Source organism: Neovison vison, chromosome 13, assembly GCF_020171115.1.
Source record: "Neovison vison isolate M4711 chromosome 13, ASM_NN_V1, whole genome shotgun sequence".
Lineage (NCBI taxonomy): Eukaryota > Metazoa > Chordata > Mammalia > Carnivora > Mustelidae > Neogale > Neogale vison.
Genome location: NC_058103.1, coordinates 92,018,272 through 92,043,535, shown reverse-complemented (window position 1 = coordinate 92,043,535; position 25,264 = coordinate 92,018,272). Strand labels below are relative to the sequence as shown.

Sequence of the window (25,264 nt, the reverse complement as noted above, 5' to 3'; positions counted from 1 at the left end):
GACAGATAGGGAAAGGGTACAAGGATAAGGAGGGAGGGGAGTGGCACTTCTGAGTAGGTCCTTTGTTGCTGTTCCCTCCCATGTCCTCTGAAGTGTAGGTTTCTTCAGGGTTCTCTAACAGCTAAGCTATTTATTACTCTGTCATCAATTAGTTCAGTTCTCCCTAAAAAGCTGAACAGAGGCAGTAAAGTACATGGATTCTGGAGTCTCACTGCCTGGGTTTTAAAATCTTGGATTCTCCATCTATGAGATGCATGACCAAACTACTTAACTTTGCTAATCCTGTTTCCTCATACATAAAATGGGATCAATAAGGAAGAGCTAATTGCCTGATACATAGTGAGTCTTCAATAAACGTTAGCATGTACTATTATTTTACACAGAAAATCTAATTCAGTTCCACAGTGTAGGGAGCGCTCTAAACCACTGATGGGATTGATGTACGCAATGCTGTTCCTAGCTACTGGGATCACCTACTGGAGAGCGCTGCTCTATACAATGAAGAGACAGGCCTACCTTTCTACTGGTTGGGAAAGGTTCTGTCGGAATAATATGCAAATGAAGTGGACGGGCAGTAAGCTGGCTGAAAGCTGGAGTTAGTTCAAAACAGTTCTGGAAGAGGGATACTCTTGCGAAGATATACAGTCCAAGTCTGGCTCTAGACATGGCCACCACTAAGCGACGGACATCCCTTTGGGAAAAAAAATTAGCACAGTTCAAGATTAATAACATTTGTATGCAGCTTTTCTTCTTCTTTGTTTTTTTTTTTTTTTTTCACTTAGTCTACTAAATATCCCTGTTAAGCTATGGCAATAAAAAGTTAAGCATCTTAAAAACTGAAATTCAGAATAAACATTAAGTTAATATCAAGTGATTAGTTAAATCAAGTAAAGTTACTGCTTTATCACTAAACTCTATGTTCATGTTTTTGTTTTTGTGGGGAAGAGGGGAATCATGACTAATGCACTGATTTAAAGTAGCTACATTAGAATTATGGAACACGAAGTCAAGTCATTAAGTGTGAAAAAGGCAAAAGCATGACATAGTAAGAAAAAGGATGGGGAGGGGACGAGGCATTATTCATATATTCATACTGTGAGTTTTGGATATTTTAATTATGTAAATCATAATGATGCCCCATTCAAACAGCAGCTATAAATCTTAATGCGGAAAAGGAAATGCTTTTTAGAAAAGTTTGTCTCCAAATACATGTTTGGTAAGTAAGCAAAAATAAACTATTTTAGAATGCAATAGTTTTGAAACAATTTCTCAAAACATTACATCTTTGTTTACTCTTACATAAAAGTTATCAGTTTGATGCAACTTGATCACTGGGCTAAGCTCCAAATAGATTTTGACTTATGACAACATTATGAGAGCTTGGAGAGAGCTTAGAGACTTTTCTCTTTATATCTACCAAATAAAATAATAAAACAAACTCTCATTAGTTTTGTTAGTAAGTCATATGAGATGAAGGTTTATATAAAACTGAATGGCTGCTTTGTAATAAGAATATATTATTCCCATAAATCTCTAGCACATAAATACATCACAATAAATGATAAAAATAGATTATTGTTTGTTTTGACAGTTCTTAATCCGGGGAGAACAAATGGTTCCTTTATCCTCTAACAGTGAAGCTGAAAGACTGCGTGGGAAAAAAAAGTCAGAAATCCTGTGCAATGAAAAATGTACTCTGAAGACTCCTTTTACCACCTTACGTTTTTAAATTTCTGACACTGCTTCCAACAAATATAAGATACTAAGATTTTATAATAAAATCCTATCTCTGAGTGTTACTGAAGACTAACAAGTAAATGTACTAAAATATTTAAGATTGAAAAAATTCAGAAGCAATGACAATAGTACACTCTGCAAGAATCTGATATTGTTATACTCCAACAAAAAGCTTGCCAAGCCAAATGCTGCCATAACAATTAATAAGAAGTTCAAAATTGAAGCAGATAATAAATTTCAATAATATTAAAAGTTTTCTTTATGTACCTCAGATGGCCCACTGCCCTGGTTCTTACTAGAGAAAGGAGAATATAATCATTCTGTTGACCTTGAAATCTGTCAACAGTTGTCACCTAAGAAGAAAAAATGGGAAATAAGGTATATTTTCAAAAGCACAATAAATAAAACTTTAGAGAGAGAATTTAAATAATATTTCAAAAATAAAAATCTTATCATTAAGATAGTCAACCTGAAAAGGAAACATGATCATATACTTGGAACTGAGAAAACCAGTTAATGAACACACAGAAATAAACCTTAGTAACCAAATTAGGCTATGTTCCTGTTATTACACTTATAGCACTGATCTTTACCTCTGCTGACAACCAAATTACTATCTATAGAATAAACAGTCTTCTACTAGACTGCTCAACACATTGGACGCAAGGACCTGGTATCCCAGTTTGATGCCCAGCAGTATAACTCAGTATGCTCACTTATTATTTGATATATTCTTAGTTCTCACAGATAGCACCTTCTGACACACAAAATATAAGTAATTTTCATAGCACTTTTTATTCACTTTGAAACTATATATACAATTAGGAAAGTTCATGCAGGTTTTAGTCTAATATTGGCACTCAGGCATCTATTTCTTTTTCACTAATCCAACAAAAAAAAGTTAAAGTGCTTATCTGCATAAGCTATAATTCACGGTCCATACCTTTAGGAATTTTACAAAGCATTTCTTTTCAATCAACTTCACAGAAGTATAATTTACATATAATAAAACGCATTCACTTGAAGTATCTACTTTGATAAATTCTGACAATAAATGCTCCTAGATAAGCACCACAATGAAGATTTCCATTACCTCAGGCCCTTTTGTAGTCAAAACTGTATCCCTGAGCCCTGGGCAAACACTGATCTGCTTTCTGTCACTATAGATTACTTTCTGCCGGGCTAAAATTCCTTAAAAATTGAATCATATACTTTTTTTGTTTGGCTTCTTTCACTGGGCATGTTTTTGAAATTCATCCATGTGTTGTGGCCATTAGAAGTTCATACCTTTTGCCTGTTGAATAGTATTGAATGAACAATATTCCACATTTGATTATCCATTTACTCATTCATGTCATTTGGATTGTTTCTGGTTGAGGCTTTTTTGTTTTAAAAATTGATTTCAGTGTAGTCAACATACAGTGTTATTTTAGTTTCAGGTGTACAGTACAGTGTTTCAGCAATTCGACACATCACCTGATACTTGTCATGGCAGGTGTACTCCCTAATCCGCATCACCTAGTTCACCCAACCCGCCATACTCCTCCCCATCAGTTTGTTCTCTGTAACTCAGTGTTTCTTAATTTGTCTTTTTGCCCCTTTGATCGTGTTTCATTTTTTAAATTCCACATCAGTGAAATCATATGGCATTTGTCTTTCTCTGACTTATTTTGCTTAGCATTATACTCTCTAGCTCCATCCATGTTGTTGCATATGGCAGGATTTCATTTTAAATGGCTGAATGATATTCCACTGTGTGTGCATGCATATATACATACACATATACATGCACGCACACACACACACACACACATATCTCACATCTACTTTACTCATTTATTAATCGATGGACACTTGAGCTGCTTCCATAAGTTGGCTACTGTAGATAATGCTGCTATAAACATAGGAGTGTGTGTACCGCTTTGAATTAGTGCTTTTGTATTCTTTGCTGGGTCATAGAGTAGATCTATTTTTAACTTTTTGAGGAACCGCCATACTGTTTTCCACAGTGGCTGTAGCAGTTTGCATTTGTTTTGGGGCTATCTTGAATAAAGCTACAATTCATAGTATAAGTATTTTGTGGACATTATGTTTTCACTGCTCTTGAATAAATATCTAGGAGTGAAACTGCTGAACTGTACAGTAAGTGTGTTTAACTTCATGAGAAACTGTCAAGCTGTTTTCCTGTACCACTCTGCACATTCACTAGCATTGTTCTAGATTCAGATTCCAGTTGCTCCACATCCTTGCCAACAACCGGTGTGGCACTGTGAATCTTGTCAATTTTAGCCAACCTATTTGGTGTGCAGTATACCTCATTATAGTTTTAATCTGTATTCCCCTGACACAAAGAATGATGGTAAGCACTTTGCATGTGCTTATTGGCCATTCCTATGTCTTCTCGTGCGAAGTGACTATTCGTTTGCCAATTCTGTATTGGGCTGTCTTTATTTAACAATGACTGTTACAGAAGTTTGTATATTTTGGATTTTAGTCTTTTGCTCTTATGTGGGGATATATTCCCTGGAAATTTCTGTTGCCAACCCGACCATGTGGAGAGCTTGTCTGGGAACTGGGCTCACACACTCAGAATGGCGAAGGAGGAGGATGAAATGAACACCTTGGTCTTTGATACACCATGGAGTCACTCTGTAACCCAGTCCTGGAACCATTTCACTTTTGTCTTCTTGTTACGAGATGGGGGGTGGGGAGACTTTCCTTCATTATTTAAGTTTTTCTGTTATAAATAAAAGGACTCAGATACTGAGGTTCTTCTACTTTCAAGCTGTCTCCATTTCAAAGTTACTAGTTTCTCATTTGCACTTTCTATGTGGAGTATTCAGTATGTCCTTGTACTCCTTTCAACTTTGTCTCCATTTCTGTGTTTTTATTTTCTTCCAGCTCACGGTTCATCTCTTCCTGAGTTATTAAATTTCTCTGCTTTGTAGCCTTCCCCAACAGAAATGGTTACTTCATTAAGCATTTTAAAATTCACAGCCAAATGTGTATTCAAAGTTTTCATCTGTTCCAGACCAACATGTTTTTGAAGCAAATGTCTTGTCGGTATGTTCTGATGTCCTCCTTTTTTCCCTATATAAATTGAGCTCGTGCTAGGTTCCTTTTTCTACTTCATCACTGAATAAGTGGTTTCTTAGATTAGCTACATGCCAGCTACATGCCTCTGCTACTGTGAAGACAAGTCTGCTTTTGGGGGAGCATGGCTCTGCTTCTTTGAACCAGTTTGGGACCAGGAAGGCTCCTGTTCACCCCAATTTCATACCCACTGTTCTGTAACAGGAACATGGCTCTTGTGTGTCAGAGTATGCCACTCACCTTCAGAAAGTGTTTCCACGGTATTTTCAAGCCTGGTCCTCTAAATTCTCTTCTTCCTAATTTTCTCCTTGATCTTAGTCCTCTGATTTGTGTCATCTCACTAAAAATATCATTTGTCCTTCCCTCCTCCCATTTTCCTGCTATTCTTGGATGATTTCCAAGAAAAAGTGAAAGAGCTTCTATACAGCCATGTTTACAACCAGTCTTAATTTCATCATTAGTAATACAGTTGTTATTCTAAACTTTCAGCCTTTTATTAATATAATCAAGCATTGTACTTGATACTACTCCATATGACACAAAAAATAAAAGTATAAAAAAAAATCCTCAAGTCCAAAGGTACTCTACAATCTTCCCTTATTCTCAAGAAAAAACACTCTCCCACACACACCAATAAAACAGTACAAATTATACCTTTGAAAAATAATTTTAAAAAGCTACAATCCTACTTCTACTACAACAGTACATAAATAATGTAATTTTATTATCCTTCATTTTACCAACAAAAAGTTTCAGGATCATTTACTTCTGATTACCATCAACAAAATCTTCAATGTGGTAGTTGAGACAGAAGTTCATAGTAAACCAATAACACTGTCAGACAGGACTGCTAGAGAATTATTTATAGCTCCTATTATTTTATTTTCTTATGTCTTAAAAGGAGATAGCAAAGAGACAAAGTAGAACAATATAAATAACTCGTAATAAAAAAAATTTTCCCATCTTGCCAACATGATAAATAACAGAACATATCATATTCACAAAATTACCTTATTTGGTCTTCCAATCAATGGATTGCTTCCACATCGTCTATTGATGATGTCACGAATAAGATGCTTTTGCCCATTATATGTTGTTAGAATACTGATCTTATCAGCAGGATAACCAAGTAAACACATATACATAAAAAGTGCCACCACATATTCTGCTTCTCCAAGATTCTGTAGTATAAAAATGATAAGATTATGCATTTATTTCCTTTTTCAATTTTGCAAAACTAATGAGTAAGTGGCACAACTGTTCATTTATCACACCTCAAGAAGTGAAGTCAACTTGGACAAGTGAACACCTTTCATAAAACTAAGGAATAATCCTATCCTAGGTTAACACTGATAAATAAAAAGAATATCTGGTAATTACTTTTCTTTGACACTTATAATGTATTAGCAACATATGGACTCATCATAAAATAAAAGTTACCAACTTAAAGGCTTAATATTTCTAGGTCCACAACAGTCTTAATACAGATCAATAATATTCTGCTGCAGTGTATTGCAACTGTAGGTATAAAAGAAAAACTATTACAAAGAAGCAAGGTCACCGACTAAGAAGCCAGTAGAAAATCCAGTCTAATAGCATATGTATCTAGCCGTACTGCAGTGCACTCTCAATGTTGGGGCAATGTTTTTTTCTTTTTCCTCACACTTCTTAGTATTTTTTGTGTTTGTTCTCTCCTTATAGAGAGACCACTTTAAGTGGGAAGAGAATGTGGTCTCAAATTGCTGGGTCTGGCTTATGTTTATGCTTAGCTGAATCTGAAAGTGTGGAAGTGCACACAAGGCTGCTCTGTCCGGTACAATAGAGACTAAATTAGAAGCATTAGATGAGAGAAGAAAGTAAAACAAGAATATAAAACATAACATGAATCAAAAAAGAAAGACAAGAAGCTGGTTTTCATTTAAAGGCAAAAGTACCATTCAGGAACACCTTTAGAAAAATCATTTATATTCTAGTTCTTGGAGATACTCTCACAGCCCGAGTTACCTCTCCCATTTAACTTTTCTAGTTCTTTGGAAGACAGGAGAAAAAAGCAGCTACATGTGTATGAATTTTTCCACTGTCTACTGATAGCAAACTACCTTTAAGTGTTAGTTCTACTAGTATAGATAAAGAAACAATCAACCAACCAACCTTTTGGTGTATATGCTGCTGGATCTTTTTATGTAGATTATCTGTGTAAACTTCCATGTTTTGCTGTACCTCTTAAAAAATAAAATTGGACAAGGCACTTGGGTGCCTCAGTCTGTTAAGCATCTGACTCTTGATGTCATCTTGGGTCATGATCTCAGGGTTGTAGGATCAAGCCCTGTGATGGGCTCCATGCTCAGGGGGTAGTTTGCTTGAGATTCTCTCTCTCCCTCTCCCTCTGCAGCCCATACTCCCCCACCCTCACTCTCTCTCAAATAAATAAATAAGTAAATATTTAAAAAAAAAAAAGGACCCTATATATTTTACAACCTAGTTTTTTTTTCATTTAATATAGCATAAACGTTTTTCTTGTCAGTAAACGAAGTTATAATGTTATCGTACTTAATGCCTATTCATTATACGGAATAGGTACTAATGTAATTAACCCCTACTGATATATCCTTTGGTTGTTTTCTCATTTTTAAAATAATATGTGGTAAAAGAAAAAGATCTGATAGACATTTCAGTATATAAGTCCTTGCAAACTTGCCCATTTATTTTTTTAGGATAAATTCTTCAGAGTGAGGACACTGCTTTTAATACATACTGACAATCTGTTCACCAAATTGCTTTCCTTCTAGCATTGCATGAGTATAAAATTTCCCTAAACCTACTCCACACTGAGTATTATCAGAGGTGAATACACACTCTAGTGTCTTTTACTTGCTACAAATCTTTTTTTGTGAACTGCATATTCTTATCCTTATTGCATTTTTCTGTTGGGGTGTTATTTTAAAAGGTGATTTACTGGAGTTCTGTATATATATATATTCAGAATTCAACCCACTGTTAAATCTTGGAAATAAATTTTGGTCTCAATCAACATTCTTCTTTATGATTTCTGCTTTTGGTAATGAGCTTAAGACCTTTGTCCCCTAATGTTATCTATTATAAATATATATATACTATATATGTATATATTATATATTAAATCACTATCTTCTTCTTTCTAGTGTGTTTACAGTTTCTCTTCTTTGGTGTACATATCTTGAATCTACCTGAAACAGAATTTTGTGTTGTGTGTGAGGTGGCAACTTAATTCTGTTTTTTCAGTGGCTAGTCAAATGGTTTAACAGCACTGATTTAGGTAGTAATTCAGCTAGTTAATGCAAAATAAACTTAGAAGTTTTACGTTTTTCTTACCTGATAAAAGTAAGGATTAGGTTCAGACTCTCCTACTCCTTGAAAATCTTCCACATTAATGAGCTGGAAGTCATAAAGCAAGCCGGCATTTGCTGTACTAAACTCTGGCAAGAGCTGCACGTGGGGAAGATTTCCCAGATTCTTGTATCTCCAGTTGTAGAGGTTACATAAGCTTTCCAAAGATAAAAAGCCCGCCAAACAGGAAATATTAGTGACGCAAAATTTGGATTCCTAAGAGGGTGTGTACTTCCTTTTAATTTTCATGTTTAACTATTTTGCACTCATCTTTTTAGCAATAATCCTTTTTTAACTTGTCTTCCTGCTTTAAGTAACCAAAGGTCAGCAGACTTGATGATATTATAAAAATGAAACTATTTGTTTTATGAGGTAAATGCTCATTTACTCCTTAAATAAAAAAAATCAGGGAAGTCTGTAAACTGAGGAATACTTTGAGGTAATTATGAGAGAGAGCCTATATACTTAATATAAGTAAGAACTGGTGTGTTTTTCTCTTGTTCACCTTTTGTTTTAGATTTCAAAATGATATTAACTGTATATCTTCTGGGGACATGAAGAAAGGGCAAGGGACAGTGAAAAGAAGCTTTGGTTCACAACTCACGTAAATTAATATCAGTGAATTAAGTGTAGGAAATAACTCGATCATTCACACCCCATGCACAAGGCAATACAGGTGCTTTCAGATTTGTAGATGGCAGGTTCCTAGATGCAGGGAATTCTAGAGTCTCTACTGAACATACTATCAAACAGTTGGACCATGGAGCTGGGGGTCCTTAAATAGGGAGTACTTAAGGCTCCTTTACCTTGCCCTGGCTCTTCCTTGAGCATCAAGATCTACAGTAGGAACTCCAACCCGGACAAAGCGAGTGAAAAGAGATTGTTCCATGTTTGAATACTTCTGAAAGGCCATATTCTTAATGACTGGAGGTAACTGGTGATGATCACCAATCATAATCCAGCGTTTCAGTCGGCTAAAACCATCTTGAGGATTCTAGAAATGAAATGTGAGGAGATGACAAAAATACTCTGATTAATATATTGTCCTGTTAGTCTATAACCAATTGCTCAAGAGTCCTGCTATTTAAAAAACAGCTTTACTGGCTTACTAATTCTCATTCACCAGTTCCACAGAGAGGAATCTGGAAAGTTTACAGAATGACTTGTGAACCACAAACAGGTGCTGTCACCCTTGTGACTGACAGTGGGTGAGGGAGGGTGGAGGGATTGAGAAGGCGAGCATGGAATTACCCTACTTTAACAGGTAGGGCAAGCCAAGGGATGCTCAGGTCAGAATTGGGCAAATGATGCACAGAAAGAAAAAGACACCCAAGCAATGAAATGGACAGATGTCAAAGTAGATACTCTATATTACAATCATGCCAAGAGCCAGACTGAAAATCTCCAAAACAGTAAAAATTATGTCTTTAACTTCCCACACTACTACTTCGATTTGCTACTTTATACATCTTATTCCTTGAAACATACCCTGATAAAACACATTCCAAGTCCCAAATAAGTTGGCTTATAAAACAACTTTTAGATCTATTCTTAAACTGGAAATTCCACATTTTGTTTTTAACTCTTCCATAGTAAAGACTATTGTACAATAAAAAACGTTCTTAAACATTGCCATTTCACTCAGAAAAATTAAGGCATAAAATAAAGAAAAGCAATGTACTCAGTGAACATCAAAAACAAGTCTAGAAACAACTCTCACAAAGGAAGAGAAAAAAATAGCTCATCTACCCTCTAGACGGCGTAACAATGTAATTTTCTTGATTAAAATTACTAAGTCTTTTCAAAACTTAAAAGATAAACTATGAATTTTTAAATAGTACTCCCGGAAACAAAACAAACTACTAAATAACCAGTGAATAGATTAAAGGACGTTTATAGGCTTAAAATAGAATAGCAAACATAATGAAGTTAAAGAGAATATGTAATTATGACAATTAGCACCCCAAAACTGTGTAGCTTTTTGACACTGTCCCCCAGAATTCTTCAAACTCTACTTTCCTTGTCTCAGATATCCATTTCTTACCTGTAGAAGAAGAGGTATAAAAGTTTCTATCTCCAGAATCTGAGCAGCCTCTTCCATTAAAATGTTGTCATACTGAGAGATGGAGAAAAAGGAAAGCTTGTCAAAAAGACAGCTTGAAAGCCAAAAAACTACCACCATAACTATAACAACTATCCAAAGAAACCCCAAATAATTTCAGATAAAAATATCATACAAATTATTCAAACAGAAAGTTCATGATTTTTTTATCATGATGCCCCTGCTTTTCTAGTTCAAGTCTGTTACCTCAGGGAAGCCCCCGAATACATAATTTTACCTTGAAGAGATCTCCTACATAACATTTCTTGCATTGCATATCAATTTAGTTATTTTCAGTTCAGTTCATTAAGTTCTACATAAGCAAGAATGAATTTATGGTTATATGAGGTCATTTCCATTGGTATTCTTACCCCAGGTAGCAGTTTGGGGTATTTTTTTCCCCCTTATGACTCCTACCCAGCACTTGACAATCTACCACTGTTTTACCCCTGGCATTCAATGTGTCCATCAAAGCATGCAATTTTATTTCAGAACTCTCTCACCATTTCCACTACCACCACCACTAAATTCTAAGCCACCGCTCTGACTACTACCAGAAATCTCTTTTACTAGCCCCTCCCTGGCTTGCCTCTCCTAAACCACTGATACAACAGGCATCAGCTCAACTGGTTTCAAACCCTTCACTGGCTTCCAATTATCTTAGGAAAGAGCCTTGAACAAGGCCTGTAATAGCTGTATTAATCAGGCCTATATTCAATTTGACCCATCTTCCTCTCCTCCCTTAAATGCCACCTTACTCCTTACTAATTAAGCTTCAACCACGTTGACATATTTCATTTTCTTAGAACTGGCAACACCATTCTGGCCTTAGGCGCTCTATAATACCATTCACTCTTCATTTTTTGTCTGCTTGGCTCTTCCTCATTCTTAAAGTACCTGCTTAAAACCCACTTTATCCATGTCTTCTCTGACCTCCCAGGTTAAACATGATTTCACAGAACTCTCTTCCTTTGTCTCACAGGACATTACAATTTGTAATTCTATCTGTATATTTACTTGTTTGATGCCTGCATCCTTCCACTATCCCAGCTTCCAGTAACATCAGGCACTGCACATTTATAAAATAATAAAAAAATCAAGTCTTTCTCCAACATTAAGAAATTTCATTCTTTTTTGATGATTACTGCTCTCCCATCTGCTCAATTCTCTTTTAGATCTATTCTCAACATGTTTTCCTTCCCCTCCACTTCTAATTCTGTTTGTAACTTAGTGTGACATCCTCTTCCTTGTCTTATTGGTAAAATACCTTTTTTGAGAATCACTAAATACAAATTACAGTTCCTCTGTTTTGTGTTTTTGAAGTTTTCTACTCTTATTTTGTCTCCTTGGAAGGTAGAAGGTAGGAGCATATTTACTCTTTATGCTAAATTAACTGTCTTTTATTTATTTCATTACGATTTTTTTTTTTTTTTCAATTTCAGCCATCCTGCCAGGGTGCCCTATTAACTCTGTTTTTAAATGAATTGTTTACATATACTGTAATTTCTGTGCTACTCACTTTTACCAAACTATGCTTGTATTTGTTTGTCTAAGACAAGTAGCTGACATGAATTTCAACTGGACATCCAATGATGAAAGTTAAGGTTCAATTCTGTACTGTTTCTTACTGAACATACCTAAAGGTATGTGGATAGGTGTCTTTTCTAGCTCTATCTGATGCTGAATTTCCCTATTACAAGTATTAATTAGGTCATCCCGGTGGAAGATTAGGAGAAGGAGTTCTAAGATCCACATTTTCTCACAAGTTCTTGTGTGGACTCAGAGGATAATAGACATGATACGCAAAACAGAGTGGGAGCAGCTCAAGATGGTTTCAAGAGCCTGCTTTCTGAAAAACAACTCTGAAAATCTAATGCAAATTAACTTACAAAAAAATGTATGTATAGATTCTGCTTTTTAAAAGGCAATTTTAATCACAAAGCAAAATTATAAAATAACCATATTGGGCACATTAAGGAAAGAAAAGAGCACATGACTGTGCATGCATGTCTCCCTGGGGATGGCACAGGGTCAAAAGACAATGTCAAAAAAGCATATTGATTGATTTGATTGATTTTATAAAGATTTTATTTATTTTTTTGACAGAGAGAGAGAGAGCGTGCATAAACAGAGGGAGTGGCAGGGAGAGGGAGAAGCAGGCTTCCTGCTGTGCAGGGAGCATGGCTCAATCCTAGGACCCTGGGATCATGACCGGAGCTTAAGACTGACGCTTAACCGACTGTGCCACCCAGGCACCCCTGAATGCAAATTTAACATTCTTTATTGATACAGATAAAAAGAACACAGAAAATACTGAAAGTTGAAAGAATGGCTGATCAGGGGAGTAGGGGACTGAACTTCTCCAGGTGAAGTAGCTCTACAAGTTTTTTAAATACTTAAACCAGATACAGGGGAAGTTTGACGAAAATAAAACCTCAAAATTAAAAATATAAAAGATCTAAGGACTACTATCAGCGCTTATACTAACTATATATGTATAGCACCATGTAAGCAAATGATTAATCAAAGTTTGATAGGGTCCAAGTACTGCTTTTTTTAGAATACACATGTGAGGGGTGCCTGGGCGGCTCAGCTGATTGGGCAACTGCTTTTGGCTCAGGTCATGATCCTGGAGTCTTAGGACTGAGTCCCACATAGGGCTCCCTGCTTGGCAGGGAGTCTGCTCTCCCTCTGACCTCTCCCCTCACACGCTCTCTCTCTCAAATGAATAAAGTCTTAAAAAAAAAAATGTGCATGTGAAAAAGCTGCACATCATAAAATATTAATTATGATTGTATCATTTCCCTTATTAAACCAATATGATTTAATATCAAATACAAAGCATATTTTATATGTCAGTCCCAAGAACAAAGTATTTAGATGAAAATTCTCACTAATAATTTGCAAAAGGGTAATTCACACCACTAGCATAAGTTCACAGTACCTTTTAATAAAATTATCATGCTTGTGCTAACCTTGCAGCTGAGGAACCTTCAGTCTAAGATAGCAACTATTCTATCACCTTGAATTTATTTAGCACTTATCCTCCAGTGAGCTCACATTTAAAAATTGTCAGTCACTTTCATTAACAACAAATGCTTAATGTTAACTCTGAATTCAAACCAGTACACAAACCCTATTTTAAACACAGATAAACCAACTGCAGCGAAGTTAAATGATTTTGCATTAAAGTCAGAATTTAGGCCAGTATCACTAGCAAAGTTATAAAGAGCCTGCAAATTCAAATTTACTGCTTATTTATTACATTCCATTTTAAACAAGTCATAGGTTATCAAGGCTATGGTGCCCATTAGCTCTTGTGTCTTTTTCATATGATGTAATCATTTTACTATCTCATCTACAGTCTTATAAGAGTACTCCATATCCTCATATGGAAGGCTTTCCATCTACTGAATGAACAAATTAGTGGGAGTGGATGTGTATTTAAAATATGAACAATGTAAGCATATAAATGTCTAATAGGTGAAAAACACTGTCAAATTTTTTAAATAGTTTTTAGTTATGTTTGGAGATCTTTTTAACACAGTGAAAAATCAATTTACCTTAACAAATATTAGAATTTTTTTAGACAATCATATGGTTATGTTATTTAATGGACATATGACTGATAAACAGACTCAGAAAACTCAGATTTAGATTTCACTAATCATATAAACATCAGAGATTACCATCACTTTCAGAAAAGACATTTTTAAGTAATTACAAATGTGAACTTCAGTAAGAGGTAAGCCAGTCTTCAAGGGAAATGGCCTTGGTAAAGGAAGGAAAGGAAAAGAAAAGGAAAATTAAAATAAAAAAATGAAAATTAAAAAAAAAAAAGAAAAAGGCAAGAAACGAAAAAGAGAGGAAAGAGAAATCTAATAGCTGAACGGCTAATCAACTGAGGAACGAAACTCTAAGTCCCCACCTTGAAACCTAGCTTGACTAAATCATGTCGCTTTAAGGCAGCATGAGTACATGTCATAGCAATGATTTTGGCTTCTTTCACCAGAAGGTATTTAGATCTGTCCAGTCCACTTCGAAGCAGTTCAGAAGCTCTGAATTCCTATGGGAGTGGGGGTCAGGGAGAGAGTATTTTAGGAAAATAAACACGTTTCATGCATACATTCACATAATCCAGTTTATCAGATTTAATTCCTAATTAATATAAATATATAATAAACTAAGCCTAATGAATTACAATTCTGTTCATTATTAATTACGTACTAATTGAGTTCATATAGTAACTGACACTGAAGCTATAATTTGGACCATTTTTTGTATAAGGTAAAATATTGACAGTTATTAATAAGAATACAGAATAAAATATCTATCACCACAGTATCTACTCAAGGTCCCTCCACAAAAACAGAAACTTTTTCAAGTATTCATAACAAAGGAAATTTAATGCAGGGGGTCTGGTTTCACAGGTGACAATGGAGCACAAAAGCCAGCCAGGGAATGAATGGTTGAGGCAACCCAGAGATTAGCAATAGCAGGAAGTCTGACCATTCCTAGGCTAGAACAGATAAGAGAAGGAGGCAGTGTTTTCAGAGCCCAGGGACTGGGGTACCAGAACAAGCTACAACAACAATCATAGCAAGCCAGGCCAACAAAAATTAGGGCCATGAAAGAGATGAAACCCAAGACAACTGGTGGAGAAATATCCTAGCTTCTCTATTCCTGTCACATTTTTATTGGCTAAACCCAGCCAGAAGTCAGCTAATATGGGAGGCCAGGAAATTAAACCTCCAAGGATCAGCTCCACCTCTGACCATGGCAGAGGATCCCCAGAGAGCAGGGTAAAATGATGGACAACAGAGATTACGTGAGGAGCAAACAAGCCTAAGCAGAGTACCTAATATCAAGTGTTATAAATTTTGAACATTATGCCATACTTTAGATATTTTTAACATTTTTGTTTTCTAAATAATTAAAACATGACAGATACAGGAGAAGTAGTCTGTTTAAATCTCTCCCTACCCCTCCCAAGACAACTACTATTATGAATTAAATGCTTTTATTCTTTTACTTTGTTTCTATAATCATAAACATACTCTAATATTATTGTTTTATAGGTTCTAAAATTTTATTTATTATACTATATATTTATTATTCTGTACCTACATCTATCCACCTACCCCCTACCTAAACCATACATCAATATTTACTCAACATATACTATGTGAAGTAGAGATATCATCTTATCTAAAAGGTATAAAGACAAAACAGATAAGGTCATTGCCCCTCTTACCTGGAATAATCCTAAATCATCTTACTGAGGAATCTGAGCCTGAATGTGAATCCTTTATGAGGCTGCTATAGTCCTCCAATGATGTTTTCCATCATTTGGAAGTGGCATTCTCAGATTCCAATTCAAAGAAACACTGTTGAATCTCTTGAGGGAAGCATTCCTTTCTTAAATGCAAAGCCTTTTACACCAGAAAAGTCAGAGCAATGGGGATTGAATTTAAACCTCAATTTTTACTCAGTCTTGAACTAAAACTATAAATGTTTTCAATAATCTCACTTAAAAGTAACAATCTGGTTTGTAATGTGAATATTCCATTTGACCTCATTAAAAACAAAACAAAAAAAACCCAAACAACTAAACTTAAAGCCTTTAAAGGCAAGTTAAAAAAAACCCTGAGAATCCTTACCTCGAGCTGAGTGAAGATTTTCTTAATATGCCTGAAACATCCTTCAGCAATTTCCATGTCTTCTTCGTAAGATCGGCCTTTAAAAATGGGTTGAGGGGCGTTTGCAAAGTATTCATGAAAAGGGAAGAAAGTGGAGACTTCCGTAACATCTGGCAGTGTACTACCTTTATTTTTCACTTTGCTGATATATTCTTCCCAACGAGACATGACCTGTGAAACAAAGGGATTTGAGATTAGATTTCTTATTTAATTATTATGTCTTAAATGATAAAATAAAAAAGAAATCCGGTAAAAATAAGACCTACTAAGTAAAGGGAAAGAAAAAGAAAAGCAATCCCTGACCTAACGGGACTATTTCTTATCCAAGTCACTGACAGACTGCCTTTTAATAGGTGACTTTAAGATTATTGAACAAAGGCTCTTTAATCAAAACCAAAGAAACTAGGGGTGCCTGGGTGGCTCAGTCAGTTAGATGTCCAACTCTTGGTTTCAGCTCAGGTCATGATCTCAGTGTTGTGAGATCCAGTTGGGCTCTGCGCTGGGTATGAATCCCACTTAAGATTTTCTCTCTTCTTCTGCCTTGCTTGCCCACACTGCCCACCATGCTCTCTCTCAAAAGAAAAAATATATGTGTATATGTAAGGATAAATAAAAATATAAATAATTTATGAATATACATAAACCAGAAAGAACCTCAGGGTCACCTATGGGACTTTATCTCAGACATTTCAGATTCTCCATGTATACTCAAAAAAGTATTACTGATGCTTAAACAACAAACAAACAAACAAAAACCCCAATTCTCTGGACAAAGAAATTCTGATATTTTTTTCATTATCTCAGTTTTTCTCCATATACATTAAATCCTACTTTAGCAGCATTTTAGTAAATGCCAACCCTTCTCCTAGACCTTTATGATTTTTCCAATTCTCTTTGGTATATTTACAAAGCACTTCTGTTAAACTGAGTATATATTTGAAAGCTCATTTTATGACTTTTGTGATGTAGTTATCCTGGTACATTTTACTATGCCTCTACCATGAGGTTCCTGCTTAATCTCAATTTTGGTAATTCTCCCAGTCAGGGTTTATCCAAGAGTGGTTCTTAGGCAGAACATCTAAGAGGCTAAATAAAGATGTAGATGATTCCTGGATGCCACCTCTTCCTGAAAGAGAATCTCTGGGGACAGACCTTGACAATTTACTTTTAAAATAACTTTCCCAGGGCGATTCTTACATGTTGAAAATTGTTGATCTGTACCGTGAGGCTCCAAGTTCGTTTTTCTCAAATCGATTACTTAAGCCTCCACAAATTTTTAGATTATTTCTCCTACTTTTAAAGGTAGTTTTCACTGAGAGCCTAGTGATTTTGATTTTGTGCCAAATACACATTCAGGCATGATATTATCCATTATTTGAAGTTCTAAACTGCCTGTGTCCAATGCAGGCTACTTTGTAAGATGATGTTTATCTTCTCTGTGTCATAAGAAACCATGAAATCTGATCATTTTGAATGGACTGACCTGGTCTGTGTATCTGCTTATGAACATACACCTATTCTTTATTTTTATTCTTTTATTTTAACCTTTTGTATTCTTTCTTACACATTTTAAAATTTCAGTGTTACAATTTGGATTTAAAATATACAAATAGTATGAGTACAAAGAGAACAAAGTTACATATAATTCTCCATTATATAATTATGCCTTAAGTTCCTTAAAATTATTAGTAAACCAAATGACTATTAAGGTTTATTTTTGTTCAAATATTTAGTTTTCCACTTCTCAATGATTTTCACACCTAAAAAATTAACCCTAACCAAAGCAAAAGCACACCTTTAAATTGAAGTCAAAAGAATTTTTAACTACTCTGAAATCAGTTCTAAAACGTAATTTATTTTTAGAAATTTGAAAGGAGAGTTATGTTTCTCTTCATTAGTTCATTAATATGAATAGCAGTAGGTTACAGAATGGTACTTTGTTACCACTGGGTAGCTAGCAAAATTAGTTATATTTCTATAGTAATGAAAACAAAGAGAGAGACTAGAAAATTTGTCAGTAGCAAGAAAGAAAAAGGAAAAGAATTTAAAAAGTAGCAACACTGGCCTTTCAGTGAATGAGTCATCAAGAGAAGCTATTTAGCTAAGAAAATAAAAGATAATAGGAAATACAAACATTTAATAATCACAGATATAGCTCTGGCAACAGCATACATTTTAAACCACTCAACAAAAAAAACAGGCTTTCAAGAGAATTTCAAGAACCCATCTCAGTGTCCAACTGAAGACCGTATGATTTAAAAACTCTGAAATCTCTCACCTGATATAAGAAGAAATAGCCTGCAGTTTCACAAGTATATGAAGCATCTCCAGGAACCCCTAGACTCTTTTGTAATCGTTTAACTTCTTCTAAAAGTTCTATTCTTCGAGCCAGGACATAATTAACTCTTCCATATCTAGACATTTCAATTAAGCAAAAAAGCAAAGTTATGTAATGATGAAACTTATAAGGATACTGTCAGCAAAACATTTGAGAAAATCATAATGGGGCGCCTTAGGTGGCACAGTCAGTTAAGCATCCAACTCTTGGTTTTCAGCTCAGGTCATGATCTTGGGATTGTGGGACTGAGCCCCTTGTTGGGCTCCATGCTCAGTGCAGAGTCTCCTTAACATTCTCTCTCCCTCTGCCTCCAGCCACTCCCGTGCCCCGTCTCTCTCTCTCTCTCTCAGATAAATATATTTTTTAAAAAACCATAATAGGGGCACCTGGGTGGCTCAGTGGGTTAAAGCCTCTGCCTTCGGCTCAGGTCATGATCTCAGGGTCCTGGGATTGAGCCCCACATTGGGCTCTCTGCTCAGCAGGGAGCCTGCTTCTCCTCTGTCTCTGCCTGCTGCTCTGCCTACTTGTGATCTCTCTCTCTGTGTCAAATAAATAAATAAAATCTTAAAAAAAAAAAAAACCAAACCAACCATAATAGAAACTATAAATGGGCAAATAGGAAAATAAAGTAGAAAACACTGTTTATATTTAATGTAAATGGTAGTTCTTGGATCAGTGTTGATCTGCAAACATCTTAATAGTCTGTGAGGAAGGAAAATCAACTGTATCACCAAATGCACCATTTAAATAATTTTTGTTTGTTTGTTTTGTTTTGTTTAAATAACAAGACCTTCACAAAGAGGGAAACAGTACAGTGCATTCTGGTGTTAGTTCATCTTATCACAGACCAAGAATACATAGTTTACAGACTGGCTGCTTTGAATAACCCTGTTTTACATTACAATATAAGTAGATTAGTTCTAAAGGCTTCGCAATGTAATTTAAAAATGTATCTGATCATTCTTTGTTGTCTCAGCACAAAGACCCGCACCTGAACCTAGTAGGTTCATAAATACTTGCTGAATAAGTAATAAAACTGAAATTTGAAGAGTACCTGACTCAGAGGCATGTAATTAAGAGAAAAACAGTGAACCAGAACTCTTTCCATAATAAAAAAGTACCTTCTATAGCAACCTTTTAACATTAAACAAAAATTAAAATAGTGTAAACACAAACACTGCTGCTATCATGTTCAAAGACTGGACAGAGAGAAATCATCTTCTTGAATGCTCCACAGATCAGATATTCACCTCTGAGCCAGCAAGAATGATTGAGAATAAAGGGATATAAGAGAGAGTCTATGTTTAAAGAATTTTCCAACTTAGAAGGAAATAAATGTTATACCAGGTAACCTCTTTCTGTTTGCTTAACTAGAATTGAATGATTTTTCTATAATCAACATTTTGGTAATGAGAAAAAAACTGAAGATGCTTATAAGGAGACTGTAATAAAATACCAAAATTCTTGTGATAAGGGTTAAATTTTAAAAGAAATATGCAATGGAACTCTGTGTACTATTAATTCCATTATTTCATAAATCTATTTATGCTTAAAAAATTCTTAATTTAAAGAAGCTATGTATACAATTATGAATAATAGCATGTTTACAGATGATTATTAAGAAGAAGACTAACAAAAGTTGTCTTGCAGTAGTAGAATTATGGATTCCCTTTCTACTATCTCACAAAGTTTAAAAAATTTTCTTTAGGGAAAATGATACCACTTTTATTATGAAATGATACTATTTTTCTTTTTAATTACAATAAAAGGAGAGAAATTAAAGAATATACCCAACTGAACAAGCTTATACCTACTAATAAGACCTGGGGCTTAGCTTATATATCAGAAAGCAAAAAGTATTTTTTTCTTCAGAATCTTGGTATTACCTGAATTCTTTTTACAGTTCTACTTCTGTACTATTATAATATTTTTGAAAAAAACTATAAATTCTACTGCAGTATAATTATAATTACAGTATTTAGCATTTCACCAGCAACTTTATGTTCACTAAATGCTGGATTATTAAATTTTAGAGTCTAGCTCACTTTTGTAAGTGGAATATGAAGAAATATACATGGCAAGAATTCAGAGAACTATCTCTGGCTAACCCCAAATTAAGAATCTAGAGCCCCAAATAACTTAATGTGTGTTGCTCTTGCCCTATGATTTTTTAGAAGCTAACAAATGTTTGGTGAGCTCTGTGATACAGGAACTCAAAATAGATGCAACATAATAATTTAACACTCCTTTAGCTCTTTTGATGTCTATGATCAATTTCGTCAAAGGTCAAGTTTAATAGCCAAAGGCTGTATTAAATATGTGCAGCTGTTAGTTATGATTATTAACTGAAATCATGCTTTCAAAATGGATTTAAATATAAACAAGTGAACTATTATAAAGAAAGTTTGAAGAGAACACCTAAAATACTAACAGCAGAAGAAATCTGATTTGTAAAATTTTAGTCACTTTATTTCATGTAATGTTAAAATCCAGCTCAATGACAATTAAGTACCTGTAACAAGACTTACAACCCCAAAGCTTATACTGTCATTAATCTTCCACTGTGTTTCATTAAATTTTTTAATTGATACCTAAAATACACACAAATTAAATGTCTGTATGAAATATGGAAAGGATCAGGTAAACTCATACAGTTTGAGTTGGCAACATTAAAAATTATCTCAATAAATAGAGAACAATCGGCAATATACAAATTTTAAAAAATGAAAAAGATAACTCTTTACTGAAGTAACTGTATTCTTTAGTAAAATGGCATAAACACAAAGAACTGGAATTGAGGGAGACCATGGCCAGACTTTTAGGTCAACTACAAGTAGGTTATGCTAGAACCTTTCAGAATCAAGTTGTATTATTCACGACGCTTGACTCTTGTCTCTTGATGTTTCTTTAATAAAGAAAAAGAGTAGAAGGTTAAAAATTGTTTTGTATATCATTTCAAAACTCATCCTCATTTGCTTACCTGCTGAAATCCTTCTCTGTCTCCAGCTCTTCTTCCCCATGACCGAGACGCAGGAGGTGGCGCTCATCAATGTCTAAAGCCATGATCTTCTCAAACAACTGGTTCAGGGCCTGGAAAATAAAACAAAGAGGATGATGGTGAATTCTAATGAACCAGCAGCTTCTTCAAAAGTAAGAAAAACCAAAATTTAGGATAGAAAAGAATGAACATTGCCTAGTCAGAAAAGAATCAACTTCAAAACACAGAAACAAGTCTTATGTTAGGGCATTTATAATCTAAATGAAACAGTATTTTTCTTGATTCCTGATATTGTTGCCCACATACATTTTGGTCAACTAATTAACTGAAAACCATAAAAACCATCTAATCATTAAATCTTTGCTTCTAATTTATGAAAAAAAGAAAGGCTTCGGATCAGTTTCTGTCTTCCCCAAATAGTAACAGTTACTAAAATCATTAATGACCACACCAAGATTTCACTCAATAGAATACCCATGGGTTGCAGAAAACTGAAACATTTTTGTGGTTGGAGGACTCTCAGATAGTGAGTGTGTAGGTACAATACATCAAGAGGACCACAGAGTAGAAAGATAAAGAGCTTCATTCAAATCTTAGGCCAAAGGTCTAAAGTTTTTTATACAACAATGAGTAGAGAACTCATTTATTGCACACTATTCTGATGGAAGCCATCTAGAGGTCACTCCTTTCTACTTATGAAATGCTCATATTTACGGTTCCCTTAAATCCTAGTATTAATTACCTGACCATCTGCAGTTACAATGTGTTGCAGAAAGGCAAAAGTTCCATAGTATGGAAAGATAATGTTAATTTTAAAGATATCATTTAAAAGTCAGCCAAACATCTGTCTTAACTACTCTCAATCTAAATCTGCCCATGAAGTCAACATCCAGTCTTATAAATATCCAGGTATAAAATATAAAAACAGATATTCTTTGCTGTCAAAATTCTAGCAGTCAGAGCTCAGATACTGAAGAAATCAATATAAATTTTCAGAAAAAAATTCCCCAGTATCAAAACTCTTGATGTTCTTCATTTAAAACCTGGGATCCAATGGATCAGACCACATGGCATTATTCATTATCCAAACTCAGGAACCACAGAGATTTAGAGAACAAAAAATACTCCAACACTGCACTCTCAGAAAAAACTGCAAGACTTCATTATGAATTAAAGTAATACCGAAGAACTTTTTGCAGTTAAGTATGCAACTGAAGATCTGAGAAAGGAAACAACTGTAAAAAAGCCACAAATCAACAATTTAATAGATGTCACTGAGGATGATATGATTATCAAGGGTCATTCATTAGCAAACAATGAAGTCTTCTGTTATATTGGTAAAACAACCTTCTCTCTAATTATACTATACAAATCAATCGTAAGTAGAAGATTCTACAGAAAGTTATTATCAAGTTACGACAAAACTAAAAATACCATGTAAAAACAATAACAGATGAATTACTCTTTATTCATTTTAAGAATCTGGATATAGGTAAGATTACTACAGATTAAATTTTACTAAGAAGAAAAAAAAGGCCTTTACATAATTTGTTTCCTTAATTAAGATAAAGCCTAGGTCAACCTTTTCCCCCTGCACAATTTTATTATAATATTTTATTACTGTATACAATATTATTGAACAATCTTGTATTATATAATTATATACAATTTAGTACAATATTGTTATTATTGTAGAATAACACACCACCATTACTTAAAAACTTTGAAGATATAAAAACAAGTGAATGAGCTGGATAGCATTAATCTTAAAAACTGGTATACTAAAAGTTGATAAATAATAGAGTAAGTGACATTTTGCATTCTAAAAACCCAGATCTGTCAAATTAAAAAAAAAAAAACCAACCCAGATCAACTCTTAAGGAAGTGGCCAACTGAAATCACCACTTAGAGAACATAAGTACCTTTGGAGGTTAGACTATGCTGCAAGTTTCATGATGTTCTGAGAGCTGCCCGTCACATTTTACAAAAGAGCTAGTGAATGTTAGTTGTCCTACTCATTTCTATGATAGTAACAGCTTTAGAAGAACTACCATAGCACACACATAGATATAAAGATTATTTTTCAGACATTATTTGAGAAAAGTTTGTCTTTATTGCTTTAGTGGTTTATAAATGACTTACATATTGAATCTACAGCATAAAGTAGTCCTTCCATGTGATACATATTCATATGTAGACCTCATAAGGATATGTAACTTAATCCAATGTTAATACATTTGAGTCTTAGTCTTTTGGTAATATTCATCCTACTAAAGGATAAAAAATGTTACCAGCAGGGGCACCTGGGTGGCTCAGTGGGTTAAAGCCTCTGCCTTTGGCTCAGGTCACGGTCTCGGGGTCCTGGGATCAAGCCCCACATTGGGCTCTCTGCTCAGTGGGGACTGCTTCCCCCCCTCTCTCTGCCTGCCTGTCAAATAAATAAAATCTTAAAAGAAAAAAAATGTTACCAGTAATGGTTAATGCTTTCAATCTCAAAGCTTCAGCATAGCATGCAAGATGGTGGGGAGCAATTTAATTTAATCTAAATACCTGACCATACATCCAAGAATTCTTCTTAGCTTTCCCACATTTTGACCCTCTCCATTAGAAATAAAAGATTGCTTTTTTATTTTCTTGATATAGTCTGGTTATGACCAGTAACAATCCAAGAGTAACTAAACAGCAAACACTATACTCCTCAGTCTTTCAGTATTCTGTTGTACCTATGACCAGGTTATCACACAAGCAGAAATCTCCACTGTGCTTTCATTCATTCCTCCCTCCTTTATCTTGCCTACCATCCACCCTATATATGTGTGTGCACATGCACGCATTCACACACATACACACTCTCACCTGATTAGAATGAGTAACAATCAGAGTCCTCTGCTCTGGGAAATTATGGTAGATGTTGGATATGATCTGGACTGCAACATCTGTTTTTCCAGTACCTGGTGGACCCACAACCTAAACAGGAGATGAATACATATCAAACTCCTAAGTTATCACATTGTTAGAAAATGGACATTCTAAAACTGAGAGATAAATTTTAAAAATTGCTGGATAAGTTCAATGACAGAATTGACAAGAGAGTGAAGCTGAAGATAGAGCAACAGAAAAATAAGCAGAGAGAAAAGACTGAAAACAAATGAATAAACAGAGCCTTGCAATCTATGGGACAATACTAAAAGGTCCAACATTTATGCTACTGAAGTCTTAGAACAAGAGGAAAATTTTATGGTATAGAAAAAAATATATGAAGAAATAATGGCTGAAAACTTCTAAAATCTGGCAGAAGACCTAAATCTTAATTAGATTTAAATTAGACTTAATTTAATTTAAATTAGACTTAAATCGATCCAGGAAGCTCAGCAAACTCCAAACAGAATAATCCCAAAGAAATCCAAGCCCAGGGGCACCTGGGTGGCACCAGGGGCAATGGGTTAAGTCTCTGCCTTCAGCTCAGGTCATTATCTCAGGGTCCTGGTATCGAGAATGCACTGGGCATGCTCTCTGCTCAGCTGGGAGCCTGCTTCCCTCTCTCTCTGCCTGCTTCTCTGCCTACTTGTGATCTCTATCTGTCAAATAAATAAATAAAATCTTAAAAAAAGAAAAAAGAGAAACGAAATCCAAGCCCAGACACATTTTAATTAAACAGGTGAAAACTAAAGAAAAACTCTTAATAGCAACCAGAAAAAAATGAAACATTACATATAGGAAAAGGATGTTTCTAATGACTGTGGGTTTCATTCAGAAACCATTGAAGCCAGAAGGAAGTGGAGTAACATTTAAAAGTTCTGAAAGGAAAGTACTCCATAGAATTCTATGTCCAGTGAAAGTGTCTTTACAGAATGAAGATGATTTAGAGACATTCTCACAAGAAGAAAAATCAAGATAATTCATTGCTAACAGACCTACTCTTAAAAGCTGTA

At 34.8% G+C, this 25,264-nt stretch overlaps 1 protein-coding gene across 1 annotated transcript in view; it reads right to left on the bottom strand.

Annotated features, from left to right (window-relative positions):
- AQR (aquarius intron-binding spliceosomal factor) overlaps positions 1 to 25,264 on the bottom strand; it is a 95,136-nt gene that overhangs the window by 3,984 nt on the left and 65,888 nt on the right. The window contains exons 23-33 of the mRNA XM_044232040.1: positions 24,189 to 24,299; positions 21,315 to 21,424; positions 18,275 to 18,410; positions 15,958 to 16,167; positions 14,226 to 14,363; positions 10,241 to 10,312; positions 9,003 to 9,190; positions 8,182 to 8,353; positions 5,841 to 6,011; positions 2,005 to 2,090; positions 517 to 691 (exon numbers count right to left, since the gene is read on the bottom strand). Of these exons, the coding sequence (XP_044087975.1) occupies positions 517 to 691; positions 2,005 to 2,090; positions 5,841 to 6,011; positions 8,182 to 8,353; positions 9,003 to 9,190; positions 10,241 to 10,312; positions 14,226 to 14,363; positions 15,958 to 16,167; positions 18,275 to 18,410; positions 21,315 to 21,424; positions 24,189 to 24,299 (1,569 nt within the window). The remainder of the gene's footprint in view (positions 1 to 516; positions 692 to 2,004; positions 2,091 to 5,840; positions 6,012 to 8,181; positions 8,354 to 9,002; positions 9,191 to 10,240; positions 10,313 to 14,225; positions 14,364 to 15,957; positions 16,168 to 18,274; positions 18,411 to 21,314; positions 21,425 to 24,188; positions 24,300 to 25,264) is intronic.